Here is a 27,797-nt window from a genome sequence, read left to right on the forward strand (position 1 = left end):
GAAGCCTGTGACATGAGGTGTTAGCCTTAGCAGCAATGAAACTGATTGCCGGCTGAGAACGAGGGCCTTTTTAAGAGAACAGCCCTCCGGCTCATTGGCAACGCATTTCCATGACAACGTGCCCTCACGTGACACAGCGACATCATGATGTCGCAGGACAAGGGCCGTCAGGTAAGTGAAATGCCCAGGGACTCCTTACGCTGTAGTTACGCCACATGGTCCTAACAGAGAAGTCAGGCCTCATCGTAAGTCGGGCCCAGCTACCGCAATCACCCCCTGGGTGATCTCTCTATCGCCGTGTATGGACCTGCTCCATGGGTTAATGGTCTTAAATTAATGTTTTCACTTGCACCGGGGTGATCTATGCTTTGTTATTAAGTGTGGCATATTTTTTTTTTATAAATGTGACCACCGTACGACAAAGAAATATACCCAAGTAATTGAGCTTGCATTATTATAAACTCATGAATCTCAGGGAATAGGATTGACGTAACTCCGCAAAACGATTGTGTTCATGGTCTATTTTGTAGCCTGTAGAAGTTACTGATTGCAAGAGATTAGGTTTTGTTTATTTAAACAGCACTGACTACGGAAGTCACTGGGAACACCGATGTCTGTGTGAGAAAGATGCAGAATAATACTACCCAAGTCTCTGGGAACATAATAGGTGTACGAGGAGGTGAGCGTGATAGGATGAGCTGGAGGTGGGACCTTTGATTAAGTCCATGTGATTGGTTGCTAATGTTGTTTGTTTTGATGCCGTTTCCCTGGCGGTCATAGAGCAGATAAACACTGCATACACCCAACCTGGTGTGTGCTGATTCAAAGCTAGGGGCATCACAACGAAATACTAGGAACGGTGACCACGTGACTGGGGGGGGAGACCATGGCATGGCGGCCATTTTTGTTTTTGGCAAAGTTGCTCTTCATGGGGGAAGGTGCCTGAATGTGACCGAAATAAAATGAATACAGTAACGTGAAGAGCATCCAAAAAAAAAAAACAATTATCACCTATTTTTCCAAATGACCATTTTTTTTATATGATATGCTCAGATGATGTTTATAAATACACGGTATTTTATATTTATATGACTTTGAAACTGTTTACTTCCGCAAACGCTTGGCACAGTGTTACGATAGCAAAACGCGACTCCAAATGTACACTGTATCAGCATTGATGTCGAATCGACCCGGCTTCTCTGCCCTTATCAAAGATGGCTACCGTGCGCGCTAGGCTCCGCCTATCATATGTAGCACCCGGCAGCCTTCTCCTTGCCTAACAGCCCTGCCCTTCCGCCCGCAGTTACTACTTCGCGGAAGGCTCTCTGTCGCGTACATTTTTTTGGGGGGTCCCCGGCGGGCTGCCGTAGCCCCTGCGAGGCCTGCCTGGGCAAACCCGTCTCATTATATCGTTGGAGGAAGAGAAAGGAGAGAATCGGGTTACAAGATGGCGGGCGTGTGATCAAGCGTAGAAGGAGAAACAAGCAAGCCGGGAAGAGAGCGGGGTGGAGAGGGGAGCCCGTCCGAAGTATCCTCCGGTGTGTGTGTGTGAGTGACCTCCTCTCCCTCCAGCCCCGCTGATCCTTCCAACCGGCAGAGGATGAACTGCGGCGGGGGCGTCCTGTGCTAGGGGCCGGGGCCAGCGGGGAGAGCGCGATTGAGAGACGGAGCAGCCAAGGGAGGAAGAGGAGGAGGAGGAGGAAGGGGAGAAGCAGCTGCTAGCGGAGACGGGAGCGGGCGACGGCATCATGTCCGACACCAGGCGGCGTGTGAAGGTTTACACGCTCAACGAGGACCGCCAGTGGGACGACAGAGGCACCGGCCATGTCTCCTCCACCTACGTGGAGCGGCTGAAAGGGATGTCCCTGCTGGTTCGGGCCGAGTCTGACGGTGAGGAAAGCGGGCCGCTGGAGGAGGAGGAGGAGGACGGAAAGGGTTGTGTGTGTATGTACAGTATTTGTATGTTCCTGTATCTGTATGTACCTATGTGTATCTATCTGTGTGTATGTACATGTGTATGTTATACATATATGGGTACAAGAAAAAGACAGCAGTACAATGTGTACACACGTGGAACTTGTGTGTGTATATATAATGTGTGCATCAGGGACCACGGAGGAAGCTCCTCCTGTGGACTTAAATGTTGGCACCCTGGACCCATTTGGTATGGTTGAATAAAGCTTTTTTTTTTTCTATTTGAAAATGACATCGTTTATATCCCCCCACTCTACTCAAATACATTAAATATATTTATTTGTGCACAAGTTCTCATTTGTCCATACTAAGATGCTTGTATTTCCCGTTTTTTTTTGTCTGTGTGTACAAATATATATATACACACACACACCATTATAATGTACATGCTTATTTAATTGGTCTTGTTGAAAAACAACCTTTTTTTTTTTTAACAAGAGTAAGTTGGAAATGAGCTGTGTGTAAATAAATATATGTAATTTAATTCAAAAGTGGCTTGTAAACTATTTAACATCTGCTATACTGTACTACACTTGTGACTCATTCGCTCCCACTGACAATGGATAATTACATTTATTTTTACTCTGTAGCCATATGTACGAAGGTAATTTTGTGTACATGGGCACTGTTTAGTAGGATTAGTAATTTTTAATTTGCTGGTTTAATGACGTGCGCTCTTATGAAAATCTAAGTATATATGCGATATTGGTCACGCAGCGAAAGCTTTATTTTTTCACTCAAGTTTTTTTGCCTTCAGAAATTTGATTTGTTGGAATTGTGGATTTGACATGTCGGCTATACTGTTGGCGATATCCACAATAAGGCTGCTTTTAGGTGATCGTTAACTATCATTAATAATTATATATTTTTTTATCCCTGATAAAACAGTGTTCTCCTGAGGATGACTGCTGCAGCACTGTGCATTTTTCTTAACAATATATTTCGTGTCGCTACTAGCAGTGATAAACCTCCTTTTTTTCCCCTTTAATTTGATCAATCACTTTATCAGAAGTATGCATTTTATGCCTTCCATTCAGTAACTAAATAATTTTAAAACATTCTTAATCCCAGGCCCAATATTTTGGGGTATGGGTTTAAGCAGTGGCTTCCAACTTATTATTGGTTACGAAACCCCAAGTGAAATTATGAGGAACCACACATCATCGCTAATAGCAACTCTGTGATCAGATGCATTGCAAATTCTTCTGTATTTGATACAATGTTCAAATGACCAGAAAATTGCAGGGAGCCCTTTAGGGATGCTTGGGGACCCCAAGTGTTCCTAGGAACCTTGGTTGAAAAACACTGGTTCAGGGATTCCCTACTACTCTCTTAAAATGGTGTTCTTCACTGTTTTACGTAACATATTGTTCCTGGGGGAGTGTTTTTTTCCCCCGTAGTTTTGCCTATATTTTACAATAGATGTATAATGGAAAATCTTTGAGATGTTGAAGCTCGGTCAAAATTAGCTATGAAGAACATTATTTTGGATCAAAATATATCACAACAACCTGTATTCAAGATTACCTTGTGGAAAACAAACATGCTGCAGTGTGTTAAAGCTCAAAGACCTTTAAAAAAAAAAGAAGAAAAAAAATGTATCCATTTAACCTCACTGCCCTTTTATCTTGACCTTTGGTACCAGGGAGAGGGAACGCTTATTGGTGAGTGGCAAGCAACACCTACAATCAATGTGATGCTCTAGTTTAGGTTTTATATATTGCCTAAGGCCTCGGACATGGTGCACGCAACAGCGCTGAGCAGCTCATGCTCTCCTGCTCAAGCTGGAGCTTTTTTGTGTCCTTGCATGCGCGTCAGCGAGCGCGCTTATGTGCCGGGTGGGGGGCGGGGCTAGCGCGCCACGGCGCCGACGTCACGGACTGCCATTGACTTTTGGCGGTCACGTGACCGGCCCTGCGCTTCCCTCAGCGGGAAAAATTGAATTGTACTGTCGGCTTCAATTCCACACGCATGCGGAAACGCCATCTAGAGCCGCACTCCGTTGGGATGATGGGGGTAAGTGGCGCGGGTCAGTGCTGTCTTTTGGACCATGGCCCTGGCCTAAGAAAGAAGTCTGGATTGTAAGTGGAATTGATATACAGCATAATTATACACACCCTTTGTGTTAAGGTCTTAAATTTACTCCTGAAACACGTAGTTTGTCAAACGAAAATGCAAATCTAAAGGAGAACCATTTACCAACAACATCTAGAATAATTTTTCATGCATTCCTTCATAGATAACGTGTGGATACCTTCTTTTAGGGCCTTGGCATCTGTTTTTGAACAGAAGTTAACATTATTCAAATGTGCTTTTAAAAACACATCTAGTGTATAGCAAAAAAACAGACTTTAGAACCTCCTTTTTTAGTTTGCTCTCGTCTGTATGCATCGGCAAAACAATTTACTATTTTTACTTAAGCGTGCATTTAGTATAATTTGTATCACATTATGAAATGTCTTAACTATCTTATTATATTAAAGGGTTACCTGGAGATTGCAATGAAATCAAACTTTGTCCCTAACATGAGGTTAAGCCGGTCTGCCTGTGCCATATTTAATATTTTGTTACTGTTTTGAAGCCTTATTTTTTTAGTTGTATAAAGCTTTTACTGTTTTGTCATCTCAGGTTCCCTACTTTTAGAATCGAAGATAAACCCAAATACTGCGTATCAGAAGCAGCAGGTATGTATTGTCACGGTGTGATGTAGCAAGGTAAATCTTGTGAGATGTACACAAATCATACCTTACCTTATCTTGTGAGGTACAATTTAAAGTTTCTTGTCTAGATTGGACTTATCAATGCAAAATATCAACGTATTCTTCATTGAGTCACTGTCGTAGACATTATATAAAGTTAGATGAACACTTTTATATGGATTAGTTTTATCTTCACTGTTCATATGTTCATTTTTGGGAATTCGTTGGGTTGGGCTGGGTTGTTTTTTTCTTTCTTTGGGTAGATTAGCAATATTGGGGTTAATTAGTAACTGGGCCAAGCCTTGCATCTGAAGAGACCAGTTTTTATTTTTATATTCCACGGACCATGGTTATTGACTCATTTTGGCATATCGAAAGTATTGGTAAAGGCCTCTGAACTACCAAAGCTGCTCCTCTTTACAGAAAGTATTAATTATGGGAAAGTACAACTGGAACTGTCCAACTTTATAAAGCTGCTAACACTTATTGACTGACACCACTGTCCATTTTTTCCTGCAATGCTCGAGACAGCGAAACTAGAAGAAACCGGCCAATAACTATGTTCTTGGTTTGTATTTTTAGTTGGGAGTCAGTAGTGAGGGGCACCACAGAAATTAGCCCAACATCTGTTTAGGTTCTGATAATTTGTATATTATCCAAAGAGGAGAGCAATAGGATATATCAATACACCCATCTTTTGGAAAGTAATATCCTCCAGACATACCAGCTACTGTAGATTACTTTGCAAATGTTAATATTTTAGAAATGATTCAAATGAGCATATTTAATCTGAGACGAAAACTCATGTACATCATGGAGAGTACATGTGTTGGTCCACCAAATTACAATCACTAATTGAAAGCAATATATTTACGTCCTAACTATAGTTATAAAAAAAAGTTTGCACATGTCTCCAAACAGCTAAAATACAAGTAAACTTGGTTTTACAAAATTACGTGAACAAAATATTTTGATGGAAGCATAATTATATCTGTGAAGCAGTCAGCTAATATTTACTATGATTTGTAATCTGCATATAATTATCTTGAGCAAATTATCACATTTAATTGAATAAACATAAATAAACTACTGAATTCTTTGGTTGGAACACTACATTTCAGTAGCTGTTCATTTTGAGCGCTATTTTGGCTATTGAGAGAGAGTGAAAACCGTAGACTTCATAGACGGGTGCTGTTTTTTCAGAGGGTTTGAAAACATTCAAGTTCCACATTGGGTATGTTTGTCATGAGTTTCAATTGATACAATATAAAAAAAATATTTATTTATAATTTTAAGTTGATTTTAAAGAATAATATTTTGTCTAAGCTAAACCTACAAAGCAGATTTTAAATACGAAAGGAACAGGACACACGTGCAGATTATGTCCAGTTAGATTAGTCTTGGAAAGGTACTGCTTTTACCTTGTGTGCATAAGTGTCTCTGGACCCACAAGTATGGGAAAGCTACTGCTCCAACGCAATAAACATATTGTACTATTCATTAAAGCAGGGGTTCTCAAATTTTCCCTGGGTGTGAACAATCACACTTTCAAATGTGGAGGGCCATCATGCTTTGGTTAGCAGTGTTCACCAGCATATTTATGTATCTTTTTCATAACTGACCTGGAGCCAAAAATCAGCTTTTAGCGTTGCTTTCCAAATTGACTACAGGAGAGAGCCAAATGGAATTTTAAAGCAGCAGTCCCATCTTACTAGCTTTAAAAACATTTAAAAAAAAAATCATGTATGTGAGACAAGGGATCTTCCAGAACTGAATCACGTTATTTTCAACTCTTTGGGTGTCCTGGTTCCCGCGATACATACCAGTGAGTTTTTACTTGTATTATTTACTGTTTTTTAATGGAAATTTAAATGGCTGTTCAATAGGAAGTCGCAACCAATGATTTGCTGGAGGTTCGGCAGCTACTTTGTTTCCCTGAAGGAAGATGTACAGCCTGTAATGTCACTGCTTGGTATCGTGGGAGCCCCAGGATCTTAAAATACTCTGGTTCAGCTCTAGGGGGACCCTCTGGCTCCCATCCTGTGTAAAAAAAACAAAAAACTACTTTACTCCTTGACGTGCCAGAGGTACTATACATCGCGATCAGGGTGTCCCTGACTGGAAAGGAGGAAGTGTCATCTTCTGCCTGTTTTAGATCCCCTAGAAAATGAGCCTGTGATGTAGCCACTACATCATGTGTCCCCAGAAGTGCCAGACCCCTTGACCTGGTGGCTCTTATGGGGTGCCACAGAGTTAAATGTGTTACTGGAGCACCAATAAAGGCTTAAAAGACCACCTGTGGTCCAGGGACTGCGGTTAGGAACCTTACACTAAAGCATGGTAGGTCTAACCACTCTTTTGCACAGTATATGTTTTCAGGACCATCACACCCCTTGAATTATTTCTAAGTGATTTGCTTTGAAGCTAGTCACTCTGCCCATGTAATGACAAACTAGGTTTGGGGTTACCATAAACAAATGTTTAATGTCATTGATTGGTGCACGTATAAACACATTGGAGTTGCAAAGAAATAACGTATTTCTTAGAACTTTATAAACATGATCCTATTTAGTTACTAGTTATAATAGGTACCAGAAAAAGGTAACATGCTTCTTTGCTTGGGGCTTCAGAACTAAGGGAAAATGTAATGCCGCGGCTTCAAAGTAGTAATTGCAAAGTTTAGAGGCTTCAATAATGTAAAAAGCAAAATAATTTTTTTTTTAAGTGAAAAGAATCTATTATTGCAAACTACATACCAAAGAAAACATAAGTAACATTGAAAGGAATCTGCTATAGCGGGCTTTTAACACTTACTACAGCCCAAACCCCCTTAACGCTGTGCTTGGGGTCCAAAGAATCGGATCGCGTTAGAAATAATGTACAATTGTATGCATTGTACAGTATTTAAGATACCAATAATCGTGTGGTAAAGTATTCATAAATACGAAAATTGGGAGCCACGCTTGCATCGCGTTATAATGGGGTTGAGTTGTAGTTGCAAAATAAAACCAATTTTGAAACCCACTACCAATAATTGAGACGTTTACAGTAGACGGTGGAGTGCTTTCACTTGTTTGGAGCTCCATTAAATGTTGCCCAGTGCAACTGCGGCTTTAAATACTTGGTAGTGTTCCTCCACAAATAAAAGTAACCCCTGTGGACCTTTTTGTTTGTTGAGACTTCCGGTTTTATTATTTATTATTATTTTATTATTCTTGATGACTTAATAACAGGATGGCACATAGTTTCAGCTAATAGTGTTCTTAAAACTGTTTGATATTCATATGCAATCTGGTAATTTAATCTATATTAACTGAGCAACGTTTTATCCACATTGGATCAACTGCAAATTGGAGTTACCTCCTGATGTACATTCATTTTTAGAATCTGCTGTTTGAAACCAAAATTCTGATAAGTCCTTCATAAAGGCAGTGGTTAAAAACAAGTTTTTTCTTGTTAAAAAAAAAAAAAAAAAGATGGTTTTACCGAACACAAATTGCTTATACGTCAAAAGTTGGTTTGAAATATAAAGTTATGGAACAATTATATGTACTTAGGATTCTTTTAAAAAGACCCATCACTAGACGTGCATAATTAATGGGGCCCATTTCTTTCTCAAGTCAACTGTGTCTGTGGGGCAGATTCACTAAGGTCTGTTACTGGTTAACTTGAATGGGAGTTATTTTGTGTTAACCCTCAATTGAGCTTGCTGAATAACCCTGTTGGGCAGTGCCACGGCCCCTCTCGTAAACCACGATGACGAGGTTTAGGTGTCCCTTGGCCCAGAAACGGAAGAGTTCTCCATTTCACTGCATTACAGATCGGTGTTCTGAACACCATCTACCCTAGATAACAAGCGCTCCAAGGGCATGACGTAGCCACTACGTCATGGGGCCCTGGAGTACTAGACCGCATAACATGGCTGTCTTGGGGCACCCCAAGGGTTAATATAGCAATTAGCGGAGTTATTGACTGCTTTTATTTTTGTCTCCTCGAGCGTGTCCACATCGGTTACATTAAACCTCTTTCTTAAATATCACATTTCCTGCATAAACCTAATTGTATTTTTTTTTACTGTTAACGACGCAATCAAAGCTGTTTTTTTCCTTCATTTTTTCTTTTAATACAAGTTTGCATCAGGGGGTCTCCAGAAATGAGCCCCATTAGTTTCAGCTCTGGGGACCCCGTGCTTCCAGAGATGAGTGGGGGAAGAGGGGGTGCCAGTATCTCCTGCAGTTTTTCGCTTCCTCGTCACATGGGCCAATTGGAAGCCGAACCTGATGATGCCATGGCTTCCTATTGGCCTGCAGGGCCCGGCAGCTTTGAAAAGCAGACATATTGAATACTGGAGTGTCTACCGGCAACCCTTACAGAGGTACAGGTAAGTACCTCCGGAGACAGTGAGTTCAGTTAATGGGGTTCAGTGACCCTCTGCTTTCAATCCTGTATAAAAAAATGAAGGGGGAAAAAAACTGCTTGGGTTGCCTTTAACTGATTAACTTAACTTTCATATACATCACTGGTATAAATCACTTTTGTAGCGACTGAAGCATTCTTGTGTGGAATGTTTCCTTGGAAATACAAAGAATGTGGCTGCATATAATGTTTGAGCTGTGACCTATAGTTTAATCTGATGTATTTGTTTAAATCCAGGACACCCTGATTGTTTGGTCTGAAGCAGAAAACTATGATTTGGCTCTCAGTTTCCAAGAAAAGGCTGGCTGTGATGAGATCTGGGAAAAAATTTGCCAGGTATGATTTGTATATTATTCATTTTTATTTATTTTTCTGAAGTGTAATCTCATTGTTCCTAATGTCTATTAAAATAATGCATATATATGTATTTTACAAATGCTTATTTTTCTACATATACACACAAAGTTGAATTCGTCACGGTTTTATGTTTGTGGCATTTTAATATGAAACCTTCAAATGGTCATTGGTGTGAAAAAATGACATCTGAAATTCTAGTTTGTTTTTTTAAAAGTTGTACCTCTACAGACTTCGATATGCATGTATTTTAGTAAGTATCAAACGCATAACTTTATACTGTTGGTATTTTATTGGCTTATTTTCAACTAGTGTCAGTACTTTTCACAGTGCACAAGACATGTTTATTGATCACCTTTGATTTGACCCATTCAATTTATTTAAGTTCTATTTTGAACAATGTAATAATAGACTCAATTTAAATTCAATTCTTTCTCAAGTAAACTTAAACTTGCTGCTTTTGTGTTAAAAAAAAAAAAAATACATGGCTTCTAATTAATTGAATGTAATCTGGTGGTAATTGCTCCCCCACCACGTATAATTATGCTACGATAGTCATTATTGGCTAAACAAGGGGGAATACATCTTGATCAACAATTTGCTTGCACATAGAAACATTTACAAATGATCAGAAGAGATTATGTAAAGATCTCAAAAGGTGCTTACTCTGGGGATATTAAAGCGGTAATCTAAGCAGCCGTTTTATTTATTTTTTACACTGCAGCATTGAGGCAGGGGGTCTCCGGAGCTGTGCCCCATTAATTTCAGCTCTGAGGACCCCCTGCTTCCAAACATATTTTGACCTTTTTAGGGGTTACCGGTAGCCACTCTGCCAGCATGATTCATGTAATGGTGGAGTTTCAACGTTCCCGCTCCCTGCAGGCCAATAGGAAGCCGTAAAGTCATCAGGTTTAGATTCCTATTGGCCGCGTGACGCATGTGCTTTTAACTTTGCAGAGTTAGTCACTCCCTTTTTGGAGGTCTACCCCGGAAGCAGGGGTCCCCGGAGCTGAAATTAGTGGAGGCTTGGGGTGGCCCTTATCCAGCGGTAGGTCGAAAATGATCTAATTCACAAAAAGATTGTGGAATGCTCAACACATAGGCAAGTAGCTTAATAAGCATAGAAGTAATAAAGTTCCTTAGCTGGAGTACCCTTAAAGGTATCAGGTGATGAGGCAAATCTCACATGAAATCAATTCAACTGGTAGTATCCCACTTAGCACTGCAGTAAGGAGTACACACAATAAAGTGTCCAGACACAAATATAGTGTAATGAATAATAAATGAGATTTCTCAAGGACTCCCATATAGTGCAGCATCCTTGGGTGGTGATCCACGTCGTCCGGTACAGGTGTGCTTCAGTCTTTCTTCAGATACAAGAACTGGAACAAAAAAAGACACAGAACTATTTCCCAATAGGAAAAAAAGATTAAAGAGAGCGTTCCCAAAGTGGAAAAAGGACTAATTTAATGATATCATGGAAAAAAACAGCATACACAGGCAGGAGGCCCACACCTACACGTTTCAAGCGTTGGCTCTTTATTAAGGTTTATAAGAGGTATACTTACCTGAATGTATTTATACCTGTTGTGAGCGTCATCATTACTAATCCCCTTCAATTCTGAGTTTGCCAAAATGGCGCGGGGTGCGTGACGTCAGCGCGTCATTACAATAATGGAAACTTTATCACACTACGTGCATAAACACTGACTATATTTTGGACAATGCTAGCATTTGGCAAACACATCTCAAGGTCCCACTTCCGGGTTGGCCAGCATGGCGCAAGACGTCAACGCGTCATCGCAACATTGAAAACGTTATCAAACTGTGTTTAAAAACACAGTAACTTATTTGGGCAGTATTTGCTATAGCAAAACCAACTCCAAGTCCCACCTCCTAATAGGAGTGTCCGGATGGCTAGGGGAGTGTGACGTCTCACAATTACAACAACTTTATTAACAAACAATCTAAACCAAGACAATTCTTAAGTTAGTATACCTCTACTTGTTAAAAACAATCATTAATCAATATATACATTAAATCGTGGATATGAAAAAGAGAATATAACAAAAATGCATAAATCAACTCAAATGCACACTATTATATAACAAAATTCTTTCTAATTCATATTAAAGAAAACAGAAAAATAAAATGCAATGAACCATTTTAACAAATGTGTGACTGGAGAGGAGCAATGAAAAGAAAACAGAAATTACTCATAATTGAAATACAATTTACTATTAAAGACTGTTGTATTGTCTTATAAACAATATAGGGAAATAGGGAGAGGAGCTCCCGTGGATGTGCTCTAATCAAGTCTAGTGGTAGTGGTATGTAACTAATAGGACAAGGTAAAGGACGGCAGCAAGATTTGAATAGTTACGGTGGGGGTGGGTGTGAAACCGCTATCAATTTTGGCAATCTGGATGAATATGCAGATGAATATACATGTGAATGATGTAACAGTGTCCCTATAGGGCGTGAGTAACTACCTCTCCGTGTCTGGACCCAGCACTGGTGCATGGAAGATGTGTACAGTCCTGAATTACATGGTATATAACTGAGGCATGCTCACCTAGCCCAAGAGTACAGGGTACACTTGCCTTGAATCCGATGTGGAGATGTTGCTTGAACTCCATGGGTTGTAAGTCTGATCTCGTGGGCGGCGTCAATACTGCAACAGCCTCTTCTCCCGGCTGACTCGTGGAAGACGTCAACTCGGCTGTGATGTCATCCTTCTGCGACTCTGCCGACGGGCGTCCCGATGGGGTTCCATGTTCCCCGCTGGAGTAGCGGACACCTTCTCCCCACCGCGTCACGGATGAATAACCGCCCCCTGAATGAGGGCTCTAAATCATGCCGTCCCAATGCGTGCTCCAATGCATGTTGTAGAGATAGATATGGAGAAAAAATTGGGCACTGCAGATGGTAGAGAATGAGTCTGGTCTAGATAAAATAAATGTTGTATTTTATTGGGGCATATAAGCCATAAAGATAAAACAGCACAAAATATCCCCTGATGTGTTTCCCGCCGCTCAGGGCGCTTTCACATGAGGAGACAGCCCCTGAAAAATCAAATAATTACGACTACCAAAAATCACGTCGCTTTGTCGCCGTCAAGCTTACTAAAAGCGCACGTGGCGGCGACAATGCATTTGTTTTCGGGCGACGTCGCCGGCACTATAAGCGTGGCCTTAGACTGGAATAAACTCCTAGATAAATAATTGCCAATTGTTTTGGCTTTTTTGACGACAAAACGTGGACCCTCCAAAAATACCTTACTTAGGGCTGGGTCAGCTGACAGTACACCCCAATGCTTTTTAAAGATGTTTTTAATTTGTTGACTTTATGCATTATATTGTGTAGTAAATATTGGGGTGTGTAGAAAAGAATTCCTCCTAGGTTTTTTTTTTTTTTTTAAATATATAAAAAAGTGAAGCTCTGTCTGTCGTTTACCTCTGCTAGAGATTTGTTGATCTGTGGGAGAATATCCCCTTGCCTCAAATCTGGAGAGCAATTCTTTGACTTGAATAATGAAATCATCGTTATTGGAACAGATCCGTTTAAAACGGATCAGTTGCCCCTTGGGAATGCCTTTCAAAAGGGGTTTGGGATGGCAGCTGTCAGCCCGCAAAAAAGTGTTGCGTGAATTAATTTTTCGAAAAACATCTGTGTTAATATTTATGGACATATCTATAAAAAGAAATAAATCCAAGAAGTGTATATGGTGAAAATTATCTACATATATAAATTTGTTTGTCATTCTTACTGAAAAACTTTTTTGCTCCCTGGGTATTTTGGGAAGCTTTTCAGGAGCATGTTCCAGGAAAAATGCCACTTTTTTTTTTTTTTCCCCCCCTAAATTTTTATCACATCAGTTTATCTCCATTCTAGCATTGCCTGCGCAAATGTGCAAGATATAACAAGTATATGATGTATAAAACTAGATTGTGGCAATTAACGTTTTACCAAATGTGCCAGTTTTCCTTCATTATATGCCGGGGGCCCTTCTCACGTTCATGGAACGTTATGCTTTTCTAGCTCGTTCCCCTCACTTGGGGCCACAACACTGAAGCCTGTTCTGGCAGTGACATGTTGGGTATAACTATCCTTGGCTCACTTTAATTTTTGCAGGGGCTGTCCGTTTAAATTTGTGAGTCGTTACAATTTGAAAACGTACCGTGCAGAGAAACGGCTTGTAACTAGTAAGACTGCTGGTTAATTAATCAACTCATTGCATACTCCAAGCAGTAATGGAGAAACAAGTGTGCATTTTTCTTCTTGCATATAAACGAAACAATGTTTTTGTTTTCCTTCTGTAGGTTCAAGGTAAAGACCCGTCAGTAGAAGTCACACAAGATCCCATTGATGAGTCAGAAGAGGAACGCTTTGAGGAAATGCCTGAAGCTAGTAATTTGATCGATCTTCCTACTTGTGAACTCGACAAACTTGAAGAAATTGCTGACCTAGTCAACTCGGTCCTTTCTTCACCCATCCGTAGAGAAAAGTTAGCGTTGGCCTTGGAAAATGAGGGCTACATCAAAAAACTGTTGCAACTCTTCCAAACCTGTGAGAACTTGGATAATGCAGAAGGCTTGCACCATTTGTACGAGATTATAAGAGGAATTTTGTTTCTCAATAAAGCAACTCTATTTGAGGTGATGTTTTCGGACGAGTGTATTATGGATGTTGTGGGGTGCCTAGAGTACGACCCAGCCTTGGCTCAGCCAAAAAGGCATCGGGAATTCTTGACCAAAACGGCAAAGTTTAAGGAAGTTATCCCCATAACAGACTCTGAACTTAGACAAAAGATCCACCAAACGTACAGGGTACAGTACATTCAGGATGTCATCTTGCCCACCCCATCGGTTTTCGAAGAGAATTTTCTTTCTACACTCACATCTTTTATTTTCTTCAACAAAGTGGAGATTGTCAGCATGTTGCAGGTAAGTGGTTTTTAAAATCAACACCATAATTGGTCTTCATTCATCCCGTTAATTCTGAATATGTTCAGTGGATGTCACGAGAGCTGGCATGTTGGTGGTGACCCTTGTGATGTCTAGTGAACGCCATCACTTTGTCTGATTTTCTAGGAGAGATCGCTTTCACGGCTCCTGTGCCAGGAGGGGAAGTCGCTCCTCTTCCGTGCGCATCACCTCAGTGACCTCACAATCGTGTGATCACTGCTTGCCGGGGTGGGGGGGGGGGGGGCTGTGGCACTGTGCGCAGCCCTTCAGTTCTACAATAGCAGCATGTTTTTTAGGGTTTATTCAAGTTATGTTTTTTTTATTTCTTTTCAACCACATTTAAGTTTGTGTTGAGGAGAATCAAGAAATGTTTTGAAAATGCAGCGTTTTATGGTTTCCAGATGCGCACATGTATTTGTGTGTGTGTGTAATGTGAAGTGTATATTCTGGTTGCATGAACTGTTTATATAACTTCTGTTAAATGTTTCTTTTGTTAATGGTAAGTAGCATGTATGGCTTGAAAGAGTAATAATACAGGCTTCCAATTTTGCCTGCACACTGATACTTTATATAGTGATGACTGACCGGCACTAAGGGGCCACCTAGCCATGATACATGGCCAAACTAGAGTTCTGACAATTGTGTGTTTTTTTTTTGTTTTTTTTTCTTTACTTTCTGATCAAGATGTGTTTTCTCTGAAGCCGTCTTGGTTCTCATTCTCCCTTAGTGTGCATTTTGAAAAAATCTTTATTGAATTTTCAGAAGTTGAGACTGCCACAGTCTGACTATAAAAAATAAATGAGTAACAAATGCATAACCAAAAGATCTGAATCATAAAATGCTTAAAGTGACATTGCCTCTAGCCATTTGTTTTACTAAAAGCCGCAGTTCCTTGCCTTTTTAAGGCCATGTCATGATCTAAGCTGCCGATCGATCGGCAAAGATCCTCCATCCCAGAGCACCCAATATGGCTGCCTATTTCAAGAGGAAGTACTGTTGCTTTGTCAATGGTTGCTATAGTAATCCAAGGAAGCTTAAAACACGAAGTGCACAAAGTGGGGGGGGGGGGGGGAATGCAGTAAATATGATCTAATACACGGATTTTTAATTTAAAAAAAAAAACCTCAGGATTGTAAAGGTAATGCTGCTTTAATGTACATAATGGTACCCATTCTGTTGATACACACTGCTAATCATTTGTTTATATCAACCTGTGTTCAAGACTTGGTCAAGAATCCTTCTCTGAATATATTTCCCCCAAATAATTTATATACGTACCAGACCTGTACTTTATCCAGTAGTCTTAATTTTCTTTCATCTATAGATGTATAGCTATTTATATTGTAGGTCTCTAAATACTGACAGTAACATAGATTTTATTAATTAAAAAAAAAGTCGTTCCAAAGTAGGGAGGGATGTACCCTCCCAAAAATTACCGGGTACCTGGGGGGGATTTTTTTTTTTTTTTTTTTTTTAACATAGCTGTGTAGTCGGTTACCCGGCCTGGTAGTTTTGACGTACATGCAGCTGGTGGCGGAGGGTGAGGATGACATCCTGCAATCCGGTGGCTGAGTGCGAGGAGGACCGCGCCGACTTCCTGGTGGGAGTAGAGGAAGACCTCGGTCAGCCGGTGGGAGCAGAAGAAGACCTCGTTCAGCTGGTGGGAGCAGAGGAAGACCTCGTTCAGCTGGTGGCAGTGGGAGCAGAGAACATGTGACCAGAGCTGGAGTGTTACTAGAGGACAGCCGGGTAGGAGCACGCGCCAGCAGTCCGAACCGGAAGTCGATGTCTGCCGCTGCTGCAGCGCAGATACTCCCCGCCTGTCTTCTAGTAACGCTCCCGCTCTGGTCACATGTTCTCTGCTCCTACTGTCGCCGACCGGCTGGACGATGTCTTTCTCTGCTCCCACCGCCACCAGGATGTCTGTCGTCCTCATCACCCTCCGCCGCCGGCTGCAGGTAAGTCTCCTGCTGCTCTGCTCCTGCCGTCCTCCAAGAGAAGGAACGAGGGAGCAGAGCAGAACGAAAATACCTGGCACCGGGTCCCAGCGGCCTGGGCCAGTTCTTGGTATTTAAATATTGCCTGTTACAGGTAATTTCCGGGTACCCAGTACATCACTGTGAAGTAGGAGTCCCCCGGAGCCAAACGCCACTGTTTTGAGCACTGGTCCCAGCCTGCCACACCCCCTGGTTCACGAGATGCTTACCAGGGAAATTATTAGGTTTAAATCTTCCTCGGGAAGTAAAATGGCTGCCATGTCTCAGGCCAATGGGAAACTGCAACATCATCCGTTGTGGCTTCCTGTTTGACTTGAATATCCAGGAAGTAATACCGGTAACTTCACCAGTAAGTATCTCAGGAACGGTGGTGCCCTGGAGCTGAAAATAGTGCGGTTCCGTTCTAGAGGTCGCTCCGGTTCCGAACTTTTCACACACAGTTGGTGTGAATTGCTTCTTTAAGGAACTGACTTTAGAATCCCCTTGTCATGAATATTTTGATCCTTTTTCTAGATCTGTGAAAATCTCGTCATATAATATAGTATAGGTAATATTTCAAATTGTATCTCTTTAATGGTAGGTGGTAAATGTTTGCTCCAGTTTCTTAAAATATGTTTGCTTTTTGCCACTGTAATTATAATTTCTTTGGGAAGAGTCCTTATCCTTTTTTTCCCATTCTGCAAAGTCTCCAAGTAAAATGGCTTTTGTACGATTTTGGTAGTGTTGTACCGAGAGCACTGAGCGTTACAAGCTGTGCACTCCAAAAAGTAACATTTAAGCAATGTTAAACAATTTAGGTCCGGAACCGCACCTTCATCAGCAATGAGCTTTGTTATTTTCTTTGCTATATTACTGATATATCTATTTTTATAGTAGTTTGATCCAGTGGGAAGGCAAACAAAAAACCCCAGTGAAACATTATCAAATGCCGTCTCATAAGGGGAAAATTAAAATCCTTCCCGGCTACCTTTTTATACTTTTTTTTTTTTATACTTTATACTTTTTTTTTTGTGGAAAATATCTATTGTATCTTATCAGTCTCCATGGGTATTGAATTTTTTTGCCCTTACTGTAAAGAACCCTTTTCATTCTTGCTGGTGAAATCTCCTTTACTCCAACCTTAAGGTATGACCCTGTGTCGTTTGTTCTGCCCTTGGGACGAATAATTCTTTTGAAAGCTCTTTGTATTGACTCTGAATATATTTATCGGCGGGGATGGAAAAATCCCAGGCGCTTAAAACTCACCCCCTGGAGCCTGTGCTGTGCAGACTGATTACTTTAGTCACCGCCGCTCAGTAATGAGGGAGACCGAGCAGGAAGCAAAGGCTGACCTTGGTGGCAATTTTTGGGACCTGTGCTTATGCTAAATAAATCCTCCACTACTAGAGACTACGGCTCTCACCGGAGAGCAGCGGAATTGTAACTGTCTGCTCTCCCCTCACTGCTGCAGAGAGGAGGAGCAGCAGCAGCTCTGCTGCCATGGCACGAGGAGTAGAAATTGAGAAATACAGCCTGTGCGGGTATTGTAGGGCTTTCACGGTCTGGATTACTATAAGGAACAGTGAAGGGATTTAAGAAAGTGGTGAGACATGGCACATGGGGAAGAAGAGTCAGTGACGTGTAGAACGGATATATATGTACACAAGGGAGACACTGACGTGTAAGATAAAGGACACATGGGGAGTGCATGGAGAGGCACTCGGGTACTAGCAAATACTTATGGTACAAGGGAGTGTGTGACAGGAGTGAAATACTGTAGGGGGCAATGGGGGGGAGAGACATGGGGGACAATGGGATGGATGAAATAGAAGGCAAGGGATAGTGGAACACTGAATTAGTGGAAATGGACATAGGAAATTGGGGATGGGTAGTAAAGATATATACTGTATAGCTCAGAGAACCCCTGGTGCTGTACAATTAAGGTTCCATTCCAAGTCTCCGGGAGACTTCCTCAGATCTGTGTTGCATTGTGTATGTATTTGATATTCTCTGTATATGTATACTACGGTGTCTATACCACTGTGTAAATTTCATTACATTTATTTTCATGGGGCCAGTAGGTCTGTTTCACCCCCTTTCCCCTCCCAAGCTAAAAATTGCCACTGTGAGGAGAGAGGTGGTTAGTGTGTGTCGCAGATAGTGACTGAGGTGGAGAGGGGTGGCTGCAACACACCTCCCCATTCGCTGGCTCCTAAGTATTTTACACTTTTTGTCTTCATTAGTTATCATATCCCGCTTAGACGCCTCCTTTTCTAATGTAAACAAGTCTAATTTAGCTAGTGCCTCCTCATAAATCAGATTATTCATCTGGTGGCTCTTTGCACCTTTTTCTAGTTCCATAATGTCTTTTATGGAGTGGTGCCCAAAACTGTACTCCATATTCAGGGGTGGTCTTACTAATGCGATATACAGTGGCAAAATTGTTTACTTCCCTTCCATCCCCTGTTTTAATGCAAGATTAGATCTTATTTGCCTTTGCAGCTACTGCTTCATATTGGGCACACTTTCTAAGCCTGCTATCTACAAGCACTCCTAAATTCTATCCAACAAGGATTGATATAATTGTGCCCCATTTTAATGTTTAAATCGCCTGTTTATTCTTGTTTCACAAATGCATTTCCTTACAAATAAATGTATTGCACCTCATCTGTGATTTACCTGCCCAAGTTTCCAGTCTAAACAAGAACTTCTGTAGAGAAATTGCATCCTGCTGATTTTTACTACATGACCGTAAATTATGTAATCAGCAAAGATGGAGACTTTGCTTTCCATGACAACCTCAAGGTCATTAATAAACAAGTTAAAAAGTAGGGATCCCAGTAAGGCTACGGCCACGTGCAGCTGAATTCCCTGGTCTGCAGGGGGAAAGACGGGGGGGGGCATGATAGGGGCACGGCCATGACATCACCCGGCAGGTTCACCCTCATTGGCTGAACCACCGGGGGGCGTGGCCTAGCGCTCCGTTGCCCGTGTCATCTCAATTTTCGGGTCTAGAAGAAAAACTTGCCTCGCAGCGGGTCCGGACCCATTGAGAGGTGGCTCTGGTCGCCCGCCATAGCGAGTGCTTCAGTAGCCAGTGGGGACCAAGCCTAACTATCCTTCAGGTACTACATTTACAATTTCAGCCCAGTCTAAAAAGCTTCCATTTGGCTATTGCTGAACTTGGCTCCTTAACTCTTGGATGTATGCCATCGGGGCCAGGTGCTTTATTTACTTTAATTTTATCCACATGCCTATGCACTTCTTCCTCAGTGAACCAATTGTTCGTTAATATAGAGGTTGTGGCTTTCTCCTGTGGCACTATTTTTGCAATTGACTCCTCCCTGCTAAATAGGCAAATCATTTAATACCTCTGTCTTTTTTCTTATCTCCAATAATTTGCCTCCCCATCTCGCATTGAAAGGGTCATTTTCTAATATTTTTGGTGCTTCTTTCTGTTGCATCTTTTTCATTCTAAATTGTTGCTAATCTGATTTCCCTTTTGCAACCTTTGCTACATTCCTTATAATTCTGATATGCCTCTGTCCCTAATGATTTTAAGAATCTAAATGCCGGCATCTTCCTTTTTTACCTCGCCTACCTGTTTATTTAGCCACATTGGTTTAGACTTGTTTGTTTTATATTTATTACCCAAGAGGCATACACTAAGTGTACTTGCCTAACAATGTTTTACACTGACCATTTTTTTTTCCTGCAAAAATGCCATCCCAATGTATTTTTTGTAGATTATGCCTCAATTAAAATCAGCCTTTCTAAAAGTTAGTCTTTGTTCAACCCGTATAATATGGTTTGTGATCATTTGAAATGAAACGATGTTATGATTGTTCAACAATGTGATTTTTTTAATTTTTTATTTCTTCTACTTTGTTTGATATCAAAGCCAGTAATGCCCCTTTTGATTAGTTCCTCAATTTGGTTCATGTAATTCTTTTACCACCCCCAAAAACCTGTTTCTTTTAGTTGAAATGCTAATCTCATTGCTCCAGTCTGTCCAGATAATTAAAATCACTCATTATAAAAACATGACCTAGTTTTGCTGCCTTCTCCGTTTGCAAAAGTATTTTGGTTTCCGCAATCGCAGCCTTTTGGTTTATAGCAGTGGTGAGCAAACTGAGGGACGTGAGTTGTTTTTTTTTTTTTGGTGGGGGGTGTGTGTTTGTCAGTTAGAGGTCTCATGCTCTCCCAACCGCACGAGGCCTCTAATTAACTTACCTTGGCTTTCAGCGACGCGTCTTCAAGGTAAACCGGCATGAAATGACGCCGTGGGGTGACATCGCGTTGCCATGGCAGCATGTCACATGACCCCGCAGTGTCATTTAATGCCGGAACCAAGCAGGGAGGTGCTCGAGTAAGGGAGAAGAGTAGGCAGTGGGGCGCAAGGGGAAAAGATTGTGCACCTCTGTTTTATAGCATTGTGTACCTAAAAACTTTGTTTTTTATTTTGGACTATTACCTCCACTTTGTATCCACATCTCTAATTTTTCAGCAATCCCTACTTAAACATCCTCACTTATGAGATTTAAACCTGGTTTAACATATAACACCTTTTCTATTTGCTTGGTCCCTCCGAAAAGGGAATAACCCTCTGAATGAGCTAGCCAGTCGTGCGGTTCACCCCACCATGTTTTGGTGATGCATATGATGCCATACTGCTCCATTCTAACTAATAATTCTAGCGTCCCCATTTTGCCATTGTTGCATTAGCAAGAATGCATTTAAGATTTTTACCAATCTGTGCTATTTTATCTGCTCCTGCATTTCTACTTCAATTAGATTTAGTCTTTAGGAGTCTATATCTGTATTTAATAAACTCCACCCGATGACCCATAGCTATTTCTCCATTCCTATCTATTGTCTAGTCCATTATCCTCCCCTTTCTACTTTAAAATCAGGCTCCAAAGCGCTCACACTTCGCACAACTGTATTCTCCCTGGAACAGCTGCTCCAAGTGCACATACATGTGGCAAGATGTTCATTGAGTGGAATGCTCAATCCTGCTCATTGCTGAACGATAGAGTACCAAGTGCTCGCAATTAACTATACTTCTATATACCTTGTTTAACTCCTAGTTATAACGCCATACTTTATCCCACTGCATTTGACCACACTGCAATTCACTCGCACAGCTCAGTGCTCGCAAGCCAGGTATTTTTCTGTGTGCCTGTTCAGAAAGAGTCTTATACCAAAAGAAACCTTCAAATTGAACAACTTTGTCCCAAAATATTTGCCTACATGCTGCTCAAATACACGTAAACAAATCTGGCCAGTGACATTTGCACTTTTCACCATTACCAATCTGGAGTCCTCTGCCACAGATACGTATGGGATATTTAATTGAACTGTAGGCTGCGCTTATAGTGCCGGCGACCGTCACGTCAAAACAAATGCATTGTCGCTGTCGTCGGTGTTTATAGTGCACGCGACAGTGCTACCAAAAATCTGGTAGTCAGTGATATTTGATTTTTTTCGGCGACTGTCTCCCCTTGTGGCCAATCGGGAGCTTCTCCGTGCCTCTGCCCTCCCCTTTTTCTGACGTCGCTGGCCTTGTAGCCAGCGACGTCGCTTAAAATTGAAATCCAACTATCGGAATAGTGATGGTGGCGTCATCGGTCGCGTCGCCGGAACTATAAGCCTGGCCTTAGAATGGGATTCCACTCTTCCATTCCCAGATAATTTCTTTTCCACGCTTTAAAGACCAGATCACACTTTTCTCCCCCCACCTTTTTGGACAAAATAGGAGTTATATAGCTGTTACCACATCCACTTTACTTTATTCAGACATACATGGATCTCCCATGCGGCCTTACCGATGTAACCAACATTACTCCCATTGGTGCGTTGCTGCGGAGCGTCAATAACTACTTCTCACGTGGGTGTGTTGTTAAATCAGTTGTGCATGTGTAAAGGGTAACGCATCATTTAACCCATGGAAGCATGCTAGTGGATGCAATACAGTTGCCGATCTGTACATCACTCCTAAATGTTGTTTTTTTTATTTTTGTAATTAAATCTGTTCTATACAATGAGAGAATGCTTGTAGCATTTTTTTAAACTCTGAATGACATTTTTCATGTATTATATTGTAACAAGCCTTTGTTTCTATAGAAACGATTTACAAAGTCACAGATACTGCAGTCAATACTCCTCTGCAGTCATTTAGTGAACCCTCGAGCAAAATCTTCGCCCAATCGATTTGGCAACTTGGATAATTATGATCATTGTGTGGATTGTATCGATACACATATTAAAGGGTGGCAGTGGGGGGATATTAAAAAAAAAAAAAACACAGCTTAGACTGCTTTAATGGTTACATTTAGTGCAGGTTATGAACAGTTTATTTGGCCTCTTACATAATTGCATTGATTCTGACTTTTGGAAAGATTTAACCTAATGTTATAAACATTTAAAAGACAAATATTAACATTGTCATAAAATGTTAAATTTGTTTTCAAAGGGGAGCTTTGTCAATTATGTTGCAAATGCAAAATTGCAGAATTCTAAACGTGTTTTTTAATCTGACAAGTCTTCCGAGACATTAGTTCCACACGAGATACCTGTAGTAGAATATTTGGACAATCTGTATAATCATTCTTTTTAGTCAAAATTATTTTATCCAACAATTCCTGTAACTTTTCAGAACAAAATTGCTTTGATGTAACAATCAATGTCCATTTGGGACCCATTAACCTTTTTTTCCCTATACTTCGAAAGCATTAGCTAAAATGGGTTTAAGTTGTATTATTCTAAAGTAATTGATTCGTAGTAGGTTGTCAAACATTTGAATCGCCCAAAATGTAATTGTTCATAGATGTTGGTATATGTAGAATGTCCAACGTCTCACAGGCCTGTTGATGCTGGGATAGAAAAATGCTGTGTGCCTAAAATGTCGCCTTCGACCTCCTCCCCCCCCCATGGCACCTGTGCTTTGCGCAGTGACACCTGATTGTCAGGTCACTGCCATGCAGCTAGGTGAGAAGAGCGGGGGAGTCTCCGAACAGAAATCAGAGGCGTGTGAGTGGTGGTGGCTGGGCTAATCTGAGAGGTGTGGTTAGTCAGAGCAGAGATGTGTGTTACAGCACAGCAATGTGAGGGCTGGAGGCGTGGATAGTCAGAAGGGAAATGTGAGGGAGTAAGCATGTCAGTGAGGAGAGCGAGGAATCGGAGCAGGAGACAGAGGGACAGGGCTAGTCAGCTTAGTGTCACAGATGTACACTGACCATACATACAGTGACACAGACAGCGATGAGCGGGGTAGGCAGAACGCTCACCCCTACCTAACAATGCTAGCTCCTAACTATTTTATCTTTTTGGGTACCCCTGACTGTACAATGCATATGAACAGGACTAATTGCTCTGTACACCAAGTCAATCACTAACTCAACCTGTAGCCAGTCCCTATACGGTTACTGGTGCTATTAATGCTACTAAAAGTGTGCCGAAAAGTCAACAGAATGACAGTCTGTGTGACGTGGCTTTCTCACAATTCAGATACTAGTGCGACGTCGCAACGAGCTATCCACCACTGGGGGAGGGGAAATCTCAAAGCTTTACTTGGTCTCATTCTAATATCTGGTGATTTTTAGGTTACACCCAAAAACAGACACATGTCCATTTACAAAAGATTTGCCAATAAAGTTTACAACACAACCTTGGCAATGATTTTTTTATTTTTTTCATATATAATTCCAGCTGTTTTTGTATTTGAGGAGTTTAAAACTGAAACACACGTTTTCTATGAAAAAGGTCTTTAGTATCTTGAGTCTGACTTTAATACCTACATAACCTGTAGGTTCTTCCAATTACAAATCGATAGAATTGTTTTGCCATACAGTAAAACATTGATTAGGGTAATTTGTGGTCGTTGTCTTGATGGTGTTTAGTATTACGGTCTACATTTTTTCTTGGCTTATTAACATTTGGAATAAAGTAGAAGGCTAAATATATATTTAAAAAAAATGGTTTCTGCTTTTTGGCTCAGTGAACGACTTGCTATTTGTCACCTTTTTTTTAATGGCTTCTTGAAGGGCATTGTTCTGGAAATAGTGTCATCTTTAGGGTTAAAGTCAGTTTGGTTTCTTGGACAATGTAAATACCATTAATCTATTTATTTTTATCCTGGTTATGCAAGTCTTTCCTACAGACTTGACTGTTTTGCTCCTTTTTGTCATTGTAGTACAAATACCATTCCAGTTTTCAGCCTAACTTCTAAACCCACAGATCCTAGCGATGAGAATAGGCAAGAAATGTAATTGTGATATTATGAAACACTGTGGTTAGTGGTCTGAAAAATAAAGCAAAAACTACAAGTCGGGGCACTACAACTTATTTTCTCACTGTCTGCTTCCTGTGTATGTCTGGCTTAGGTTTTTTTTTTTTGTGTGTGTGTTTACCTAAAGACTGCAAGACTACACAAGAAACCCCAAGTAAACGATTCTGAATATTTATGTGGTGCAAAATGTTTAGAATATGCACAATACTGCCGTTTTTAATTCCAAACAATTTACAAGTTACTTAGGTCTAACTTGCATTTTAGCCTGTAAAATTAGAATTGTAACATGCATTCTCAATGGTTCATTACTGGATTTATTGCAATAGTACTGTATGCAAGTGTTCTAATCCTGCGCTTTTGCTCATGTGGTTTTTATCATGTGGTCCTCAATGTGATTACCGGTTTGTAATTTAATTATCCAATATTCATTCCATAGATTATTTTGAGAAATAAAATGAGGAAAAGATCAAAACCTCTTCTTGCAACAGTAGTTTCACTTTGTTAATTGCTTAATTTGTTTGATACAGGAAGATGAGAAGTTTTTGTCTGAAGTTTTTGCACAGTTAACTGATGAAGCTACAGATGATGACAAAAGACGTGAATTGGTGAGGATTTTTTTTCTTCCCCCCCCCCCTCAGCCCCCTCATGTTAATTGAGATAAATATAACATTTGGTCTTTTTATAAAGGTTTCAGCATGTCAAGAAAAATTATCCAGAAAATCACTCAAAAGCACACATACCCAATGTCCAATATTGTTATGTACAAGTTGGAACCGTATTTCCAATGATTCAGTGTTTATCCAAATTTGCTGCTTAAACACCCATTGTTTTTTTGGTAACGGAATAACTTTTTTTTTGTTTTGTTTTTTGTAGGTGAATTTTTTTAAGGAGTTCTGTGCATTTTCTCAGACATTACAGCCTCAAAACAGAGATGCGTTTTTCAAAACTTTGGCTAACCTCGGCATTCTTCCTGCCCTGGAAATTGTAATGGTATGTATTGTCTTGCATTATGCTGTTGGGTCTTGAAATATTAAATGTAGCTTTGCCAGGGTAGCAGATTTTAGGATTTGGTTGGGGCGAGGGAACTTTGCCTATTGAAAGGTAAAGAGCAGGTGCTGCTCCATACATAATCAATAACGTAATGGACTATCCTAAAAGTCGAACCCTGACAAATGAGTTTTTGGTTTACAAGGTCTTCGAGAAATTATTGAAACATGTGTATTGAATTGATTAATTTTGGCACTCCTGACACCTTTTACCAAGATTACCTGTATTACAAAGCATTTACAGTGTAGTGGCTAATTTGCTGTATTAAATGTAAAAGCTACATGACAGTGAGAAGTAAGCTCAAGGAAATTATTTGAGGAGAAAAGTGACGTCCCTATTTGTCTAGGGTATATTGGAAGAAGTAGTAGTTATAGGCTTATAAAGTAAGGGGCGACAAAATTCAAGTTGTCCTGTTCGAGAAATAGGACTGGGGCCGAGTTGAAGCTAAAAAGGTAATGGGATCTTTGGCCTGCAACTACTTTAGATTGCTAGAATTTTGGTTGGTACTACTGAAAAAAAATGTGCAATCTTTTTAGATTGAAAGGCATTTGATAACTTACAGTATTTTAAAAGTTCAGTTTAGACATGGTCAAAAACACTTGTGCTTTTTTGGCATAAACAGTAGCTGGTATTTACCTTATTTATTCTAATTTGATTGTAACTTTTATCGTCTGACAACTTCATGTTATTTACAGGGCATGGACGATTTGCAAGTCCGGTCGGCTGCTACAGATATATTTTCTTATCTAGTAGAATTTAGTCCATCCATGGTCCGAGAGTTTGTAATGCAAGAAGCCCAGCAGAGTGATGATGTAAGTAAAGAGATCAGGTTATATTGTTAAATCCTTTACTTTATTTGGTACTCTATCAAACTTGGGTAGTTGCACAGTGTTTTGGGGCAATCCTCCATAAGCATTCTGTGGAATGTTCAGCATGCAAGGCAATGGTGTGAGAAAGTGACTTCGGTTGTGCCGCATATATAATCCATTCATGCCAGAACAAACGTATATTAACCAGGCTTGGTATATCAATAATACAACTATACATTAACCCGCATGTATAATATCATAAGAATCCCTTTCAAGAGTTATGTAATGAGGATCACTCGCATGACTTCAACTCCAGTTTGTATTTATGATTGAAAGTTCTGACGGGTCAGTTATCGCATATCTATGCATTGACCAACTCATCCGTGTATTGTGCTGCTCATGTTTTTTCTTTTTTTTCCCCCCCTCAGGAGATTCTTCTAATAAATGTTGTAATCGAGCAAATGATCTGTGATACTGACCCTGAGCTTGGAGGAGCAGTTCAGTTAATGGGACTTCTGCGGACTTTGATCGACCCTGAGAACATGTTAGCAACAGCTAATGTAAGAAAATGCAAATGGGTAAAAGCATCTTTACTATTTGCTGCCCAATCCATTTGGAAAATGAATTTGGTATAACATAGCAGACAACACCGATATTTACTCAATGGATTTCTTTTGAAAAAAAATATTGCTGAAAATGAATAAAAGGTTTTATTTGATATCTTATGCATGTTTATACTTAAGGGGTTTTACATTAATGTAGTTTTTATGCTTTTTTTTTTAAGGCATTGGCTTACTTCCCCCCCTTTAAATGGGTTAGTCCAAACAACAAACGCTTTTCGGTGTTTGAAAAACTGAACTGTTCATAAAAACGTTTATAATGATTTAATGTAATGTCTATTACAGAAAACTGAAAAGAGTGAGTTCTTGAACTTCTTCTATAACCATTGTATGCATGTGCTCACTGCTCCACTCTTGGCGAACACATCGGAGGATAAACTGGAAAAAGGTACGAGTCACTCTACCTGTTCTGCAGCTTGCTACTCTCAAATTATAGTGTCTGCGAAAACCTAGTGCAGGTGTGGCCAACTCCAGTCCTCAAGTCACCAACAGGTCAGGTTTTAAGGACATCCCTGCGTCAGTACAGGAGACTGTCACTGATTGAGCCACCTGTGCTGAAGCAGGGACATTCTTTACCTGTTGGTGGTCCTTGGACTGGAGTTGGCCACTCCTGTGTTTCCCGTAGGCTCCTTAAACTTGTAAGAA

General features: G+C 40.5%; 2 protein-coding genes across 7 annotated transcripts in view; one reads left to right on the forward strand and one right to left on the reverse strand.

The window, feature by feature from the left end:
* Positions 1-1,301: 1,301 nt before the first annotated feature.
* PPP4R3B (protein phosphatase 4 regulatory subunit 3B) overlaps positions 1,302-27,797 on the forward strand; it is a 34,819-nt gene continuing 8,323 nt past the window's right edge. For 2 of the 6 annotated variants that reach the window (XM_075596221.1, XM_075596222.1), the window contains exons 1-9: positions 1,302-1,944; positions 4,603-4,658; positions 9,327-9,425; positions 13,766-14,389; positions 25,204-25,281; positions 25,550-25,666; positions 26,419-26,535; positions 26,961-27,110; positions 27,438-27,540. In XM_075596221.1, coding sequence (XP_075452336.1) covers positions 1,749-1,944; positions 4,603-4,658; positions 9,327-9,425; positions 13,766-14,389; positions 25,204-25,281; positions 25,550-25,666; positions 26,419-26,535; positions 26,961-27,110; positions 27,438-27,540 — 1,540 coding nt within the window. In that variant the 5' untranslated portion in view covers positions 1,302-1,748. The remainder of the gene's footprint in view (positions 1,945-4,602; positions 4,659-9,326; positions 9,426-13,765; positions 14,390-25,203; positions 25,282-25,549; positions 25,667-26,418; positions 26,536-26,960; positions 27,111-27,437; positions 27,541-27,797) is intronic. The other 4 variants (XM_075596226.1, XM_075596227.1, XM_075596224.1 and 1 more) reach the window with 3 other exon arrangements.
* Positions 10,798-27,797, reverse strand: part of CFAP36 (cilia and flagella associated protein 36) — a 39,709-nt gene continuing 22,709 nt past the window's right edge. Inside the window, exon 11 of the mRNA XM_075596229.1 lies at positions 10,798-10,825. Within this exon, the coding sequence (XP_075452344.1) occupies positions 10,813-10,825 (13 nt within the window). The 3' untranslated portion in view covers positions 10,798-10,812. The remainder of the gene's footprint in view (positions 10,826-27,797) is intronic.

Source organism: Ascaphus truei, chromosome 4 (assembly GCF_040206685.1).
Source record: "Ascaphus truei isolate aAscTru1 chromosome 4, aAscTru1.hap1, whole genome shotgun sequence".
In the NCBI taxonomy this organism is placed as follows: Eukaryota; Metazoa; Chordata; class Amphibia; order Anura; family Ascaphidae; genus Ascaphus; species Ascaphus truei.